This window comes from Anguilla anguilla, chromosome 6, assembly GCF_013347855.1.
Source record: "Anguilla anguilla isolate fAngAng1 chromosome 6, fAngAng1.pri, whole genome shotgun sequence".
Classification (NCBI taxonomy): Eukaryota; Metazoa; Chordata; class Actinopteri; order Anguilliformes; family Anguillidae; genus Anguilla; species Anguilla anguilla.
The window spans coordinates 30,340,312-30,346,517 of record NC_049206.1 but is presented as its reverse complement, the minus strand read 5'-3'; the positions used below and the strand labels follow the sequence as shown (position 1 = coordinate 30,346,517).

The window sequence follows — 6,206 nt, the reverse complement described above, 5'->3', positions numbered from 1 at the left end:
TTCAGCTTTCTGTTGCTCTTGTACTTCACTGCTGCACGATACAGATGATCATAGGGATGTTTGGATATGTATGAATTGATGAGTAGAATCTCACACCTGAACACCACTTTGAAATGAAAAAATGACAAGTCTTAGAATATTTCACTGGCCTGAACTCAGTTTATTAAAAAGATAAGACATTGTAACTTTAACTCCAAAGTGCACTGTAGTTTGAAGATTGAATCTGTAGTCTAGTTTATAAAATTATAAAAAAAAATATATTTCATACATTGGTCGAACCAGAGCATAATTAAGTCAAATAAATAATCCCCCAATTATATATCATCTCTGAAAACTTCTTCCCAGGCAGGCAGGCATATTGATTAATTTGTGTTATACATGTTATTACGTAGACATTGGGCCGGAAAATTCCAAGAGCATATGTGGTGCTCATACCTGTCTTCTGTGCATACCTGCAAGTGACACTAACTGGACTGTCCTACAGTGGGCAGGTACACATTTGGGCTGCAGCTGCAGCTGAAGCCCTGCACTTTCAAGAGTCGCACGGTCACCCATTTGTACCAATCCCTGTCATTTCCAACCTTGCTCAATACTCCATCCGGAACATGTCAACATACACCCAATTCAGTATGTTTTAATTTATTCCTAGGTGGCTCATTTCTTATCTTGATGTTAAGTAGAAATGGATTCACTTATGAAAGGGCAATTCCATCTCAAATACAGAGTTGCATCAGATTCACAGTTGTACAAATATCAACATTTAGTCTGGTCCCTGTTCTGTGCAGGCTTCTGCGGCTCTGTCTGTCAAATCGACAGAAATTTGATGAGCATGTATTTCCTGATATGCTGACCATGGAAAGCAACAGAGAGCCCCACAAGACACTAGAAACATGGTGTAAGCTGTATGTGATTACTCTACCAACTTTCTGGGATGTAAACATTATGTGAACACAGAAATTTAAACCGGAAAACAAAAAAACTTCCATGAACTATCCAATCTAACAATATTACCAAAATCTAACCTGGCATATAACTATCATATCCCTGTAACTATCATTATTTTAAATAAAATATATTTTATATAGTGAAGTAACTGAACTGTGTGGGGAAAAAAATATAGCCTACAAAGTATGAAACCAGCTTCTGAAAATGAACACAATTATGAAACTGAGGAAAAAATGTCCACACAAAATTTCTTTCCATTTTTTTTTTTACTTAAAACTTCCGACTGATGACCCCATCTCATTAAGGTAAAGGAAAAAAAAATCAGCTGTTTTTATATTTTTCACAGTCAACTTACTGTTTTCAATCACTTTGTGTCAATAGCTTGGCACTGAACTGCTACAGGTAAATACTTAATAAATGATATTAAGCTCTGACATGTTTGATTCCATTGTGATTTTTACACAATTCATGAGTTTAAAAGTAGAAGCAATCCACATATCATGTTTTTCTTGGACTAAAGACTCCAAAAAGGGGATTATTTTCTGATGCGATGAATTCTAAATCAAGCACGTCAACTCTTAAACATTTCCAAAGCAACTTTTATGTGTCTCCAAGTGAGACCGAACTCTGTGATACTGTCCCATATCCTGGCTGAAATGGTGTTTAGCCTGAGCCCAGTTCATAACTGGAAGAACATGGTCTTATATGCATGAAGGAAGTGCGTTGGAATGGTAAAGAAGTCTTCAGGAGTGTGGGGTGATTGTGCAATCCACTCTGTTGTGACAAGTTCTGCTCCATTTCTGAGCTGACACCTGCTTTTCTGTATGCCATCCCTTAAGAGGTTGCAGCGGTCTGTGAACTGACGGGGCATCGTTTCAGGGGCCACTGACAATCCCAGCAGCAGCTGCACTCACAGTTCACCTTCCCCAGTAATACTGAGCCAAGAAAGCAAAGCCACTTCAGTACGTCAGAGCCAATGTTGAGATATAAAGCAGGGGGAATTTGGGGGGTCGGGGAGAGACATGCGTGTATGCAGAATAACACAGTAACACAGGAGCAAGGCCCCCAGTATATTAGAGGAACAGCTCAGCCATCCTGAAAGCACTGAGGGAGATTTAGGTGAGAGACAGTTAGTGTGAGTTTCAGAAAAAAATAAAAATAAAAATACTGATATATATCCGTCAAGGACATTGGCCGTCGCTCCCAACGTGATGCCCTGGTTCCCATGACCTGGGCACCGGTGGCATCGCCTCGGGGCGCCAGCTTCAGAAGGCACAACCAATAACCTGCTGATTTCCCATTTCATACCGGTCAGATCAGAGGGCAGGGTTAAGGAGCTTTGATCTTCTTGGGTCGTGGCGAGGCACCATTCTCCGCTTTGATTGTGCCGTTCTCGTGCCCACCTGGCAAATGAAAGTACAGTGTTGGAGGTTGATTTCTTGTGGCTGGTAGGTCTGGGTCTTTGGGATATTTGAGGCGTGGAACTCACCGCTGTCTCTCTTGGTGGTGCGGGGTGGCTGCTTAGCTGCCACTCTCTTGCGGGCGGCCTGCTCCTGCCTGAACTGGCGCCAGCGTCTCAGCTGGAAGCGAATCAGCTTCCAGAGCAGCCAGGCCTGCGTCAGGCACCCCATCAGCAGCACGACCATCCTGCAGGGGGTGACAGAGAGCAGACTGTGTCAGCTTGTGTGTGTGTGTGTGTGTGTACGTACGTGTATGTGTGTACATCAGGGGTACTTTAGGCATCACCTGATGAGAAGTGTGTTAAAGTTTCCAGCCTCCCAATCCAGACCTTGGCTCTCCACTCGAGCCAATCCAAATCCCACTGCCAGGAACAGCAGTGTGAGGCTCACCATGCGTGTGAATACAAAGCCCACCGCCCACACATCGAACCTGCGAACACAAGTGCAGTTAAGACACCGTTAGGGCTGCCTAGAGCAGACTGCTCCACCGTGCCTTCACCATACATGCATCAGAGATGTGAGTTATCCTGAATAATCACGAGATACTGATTTTAAGACCCTAAATGTCCCAACCAGAGTCATTAGGTACATACACTACATTTCCAAAAATATGCGGACACCCCTTCTAATTAGTGCTTTTGGCTATTTCAGCCACACCCATTGCTAACAGGTGTATAAAAATCAAGCATACAGCCAAACAGACTCCATTTTCAAACATTAGCAGTAGAATGGGTCATACTAAAGAGCTCAGTGGCACTGCCATAGGATGCCACCTTTCCAACAAGTCAGTTCAAATAAGTGCTGTTATTGTGAAGTGGAAATGTATAGGAGCAACAGCAGCTCAGTCGCGAAGCGGTCAGCCACACAAGCTCGCAGAACTGGACCGCAGAGTGCTGAAGCATACAGCACGTAAAAATCATCTGTACTTGGTTGCAGCACTCACTACGGAGTTACAAACTACCTCTGGAAACAACATCAGCACAAGAACTGTTTCTAACTGTTCAAGTTTCCAAGGCCTAACTATTTTTATTATTATTATTTTTTAATGACGTGCCGCATTTTGGACTGCTTATAGCAGGAACTCAGCAGTAAATGCAAACATTTTGTAAACAAACAATAAATGTAAACAAGTAATGCCCAATAATTAAAACTGTGGGGCAGAGGGCAACCAAAAAGAAGTAAATGCTTCATCCTAAAAGGTACAACATAATAAAGGCATCAGATGGCAATCTAAAAGCAAAGACAGTCTTATAATAGGTCTAAGCAACTATCATACAAACAGACTTAAATTTTATTACATAAATGTCCACTTCTCACATTCAAAGTGCTTTTCATTTTGTTTATTTTGAATAATTAAAAGTATTACTTCTATATATATATTTTTATTATTACTACGATTTATTCCTTGAATCTACCAATATGAATGTGTATAGGCCTATGTTATTGCCTGAGGAAAAGGCAACAATTTAGTCCAGCTGATGGGTAGTTATAAGCTATTTAATGATTCACATGACAGATTGTTCAATAGATATTTTACTTAAAATGATTACAAAACTATTTAGCACCTGACTATCTTATTCACTGGTTCATTGACCTGCTTGTCATATCTCTATCGACCTATAGTTAGGCAGTGCCATCTTAAGGCCTTTGGATCAGCGGAATTATGCGATTTCGGATCAGTCGCTAAGTCACATCGTCATTGGCAGCAGGCTTCCTTTGTTATCCCACTTCAGCATCTTATAACACTGGCGCTTCCATCAGAAGAGGTACTCTTTTTAACATATATGTTGTGCAGAACAGCCGTGGCGCTAACAACAGTGCGGACCCTTTCAGACTCAATTCCCATCTCTCTGTGCAAACAGTGAAACCTTGAAAAATTAGAAACTGAATTTAGTATGTGGTATGGCACTGATTGCGCAAGAGGTCTGTAGTTCTTGCACTTTTATTTGCAACTCGCAAGCGATGAATTTTAGTGAACAAAGGTATTATGATCTGCCAGGTAAAATCCTCGCAAATCACTTTTGTGAAACAAGCTCTAAATAGAATTGATCACTTAAAATCCCCGCTTGAGGACTCCTATGCAGCACTCAATGCTGCATCGTGTTCTTGTGTGCACGTTATTGTAATGTTACTCCTGGTCTGTCCTAGGTAATATACACCACCGGTCAAAAGTTTTAGAACACCTCCATTTTTCAAGTTTTATTGAAATTTAAGCAGTTCAAGTCCAGTGAATGACCTGAGATGGTAAGTGGTAAACTGCCAGAGGTATTAAAAAAAAGTTTAGGCTACCAAAAACGGAAAAATAATGTAAATATAATATATATATATATATATATATATATATATATATATATATATATATATATATATATATATATATATATTATAATATATATTATAAAAAAGGCCTTTTTCAGGGAACAAGTAACGGGTTAACAACTTACAGCTTTTCTGAGCAATGGAAGTAAATTAAACCTTGAAAGCTGATGCAAACAATTCCTACACGTGTCCCAACTTTTGTCGATTACTTACAAACCCTATGGCTGTATAAAATCAGTGTTCGAACTGACTGTATTACTATACCCTCCGAAGCATTATTTGGACAATATTGCACTGCAGGAAGTAGTATATTGCTATCATAATGGTGAGAAAAAGGCAATTAACAAAGAAAGTCAGACAGACCATTATAACCCTTAAAGGTGTAGGTCTTTCCTTTTGAGAAATTGCAAAGCAAGCCACAGTGTCAGTGAGTACATTTTCCTACACCATCGAAAGGAACTTGGAAAGTGGAGGAAACTCTGACAGGAAGAGGTCCGGCAGACCCAAAGCCACAACAGAATCAGAAGACAAGTTTCTGAGAGTCAACAGCTTGTGTGAAAGGCGGCTGACAGGACAACAGCTTCAAGCACAGCTTAACAGTGGTCGAAGTAAGCAAGACTCGGTTTCAACTGTGAAGAGAAGACTTCAAGCTGCAGGGTTGACAGGTCGAGTGGCAGTACAAAAGCCATTGGTAAAATGGCTAAATAAGAAAAAGGCTTGTCTGGGCCATGAAGCACCGGCAGTGGACTAGTGAAGACTGGAAGAAGGTCTTATGGACCGATTAATCAAAATTTGAAATCTTTGTTTCATCACACAGGGTTTGTATGCCGTCGAGTAGGTCAAAGGATGGTTCCTCAGTGTGTGACACAAACTGTCAAACATGGAGGAGGAAGTGTGATGGTCTGGGGCTCTTTTGCTAGATCCAGAGGTGGCAACTTGCACAGAGTGACTGGCACCCTGAACCAAATGGGCTACCACAGCATTTTGCAGCGCCATGCAATACCCTCTAGTCAACGCCTAGTTGGTCTGGGGTCCTACAGTAAGATAATGACCCAGGACATACCTCCAGTCTATGTCAGAACTACCTTAGAAGAAAAGAACAAGACGGTAGGCTTCAAATTATGGAATAGCCAGCATAGTCTCCGGACTTAAACCCCATCAAGCTGCTATGTAGTTATCGCCGTTACTATTAGTTATCACTGTCCAGTCTGAATAAAACTCATTTTTGCAGTAACCTAGCTCTGAAAAATGTTAATAAGCTGCCTAGCTAGGCTGTCTAATGTCTAGCTAGTGAGTAACAACCAACAATAACAAAAAAAAAAAAAAAAATTCTTCCTAATGTAGCTATTAGTTGTTAGTTGTTCGTTTCTAACAGCCACCTAGCTAGCTAACCAGATATAACTTCAAAGACATTAGCTGGCTAATTAGCCAGACAATGTTTTTGTTGTTGGTTGTTACTCACTAGTTAGACATTAGACAGCC

At 40.8% G+C, this 6,206-nt stretch overlaps 1 protein-coding gene across 1 annotated transcript in view; it reads right to left on the bottom strand.

Annotated features, from left to right (window-relative positions):
- Window positions 1–139: 139 nt before the first annotated feature.
- Window positions 140–6,206, bottom strand: part of tram2 (translocation associated membrane protein 2) — a 43,031-nt gene continuing 36,964 nt past the window's right edge. The window contains exons 9-11 of the mRNA XM_035422368.1: window positions 2,692–2,835; window positions 2,435–2,592; window positions 140–2,348 (exon numbers count right to left, since the gene is read on the bottom strand). Of these exons, the coding sequence (XP_035278259.1) occupies window positions 2,275–2,348; window positions 2,435–2,592; window positions 2,692–2,835 (376 nt within the window). The 3' untranslated portion in view covers window positions 140–2,274. The remainder of the gene's footprint in view (window positions 2,349–2,434; window positions 2,593–2,691; window positions 2,836–6,206) is intronic.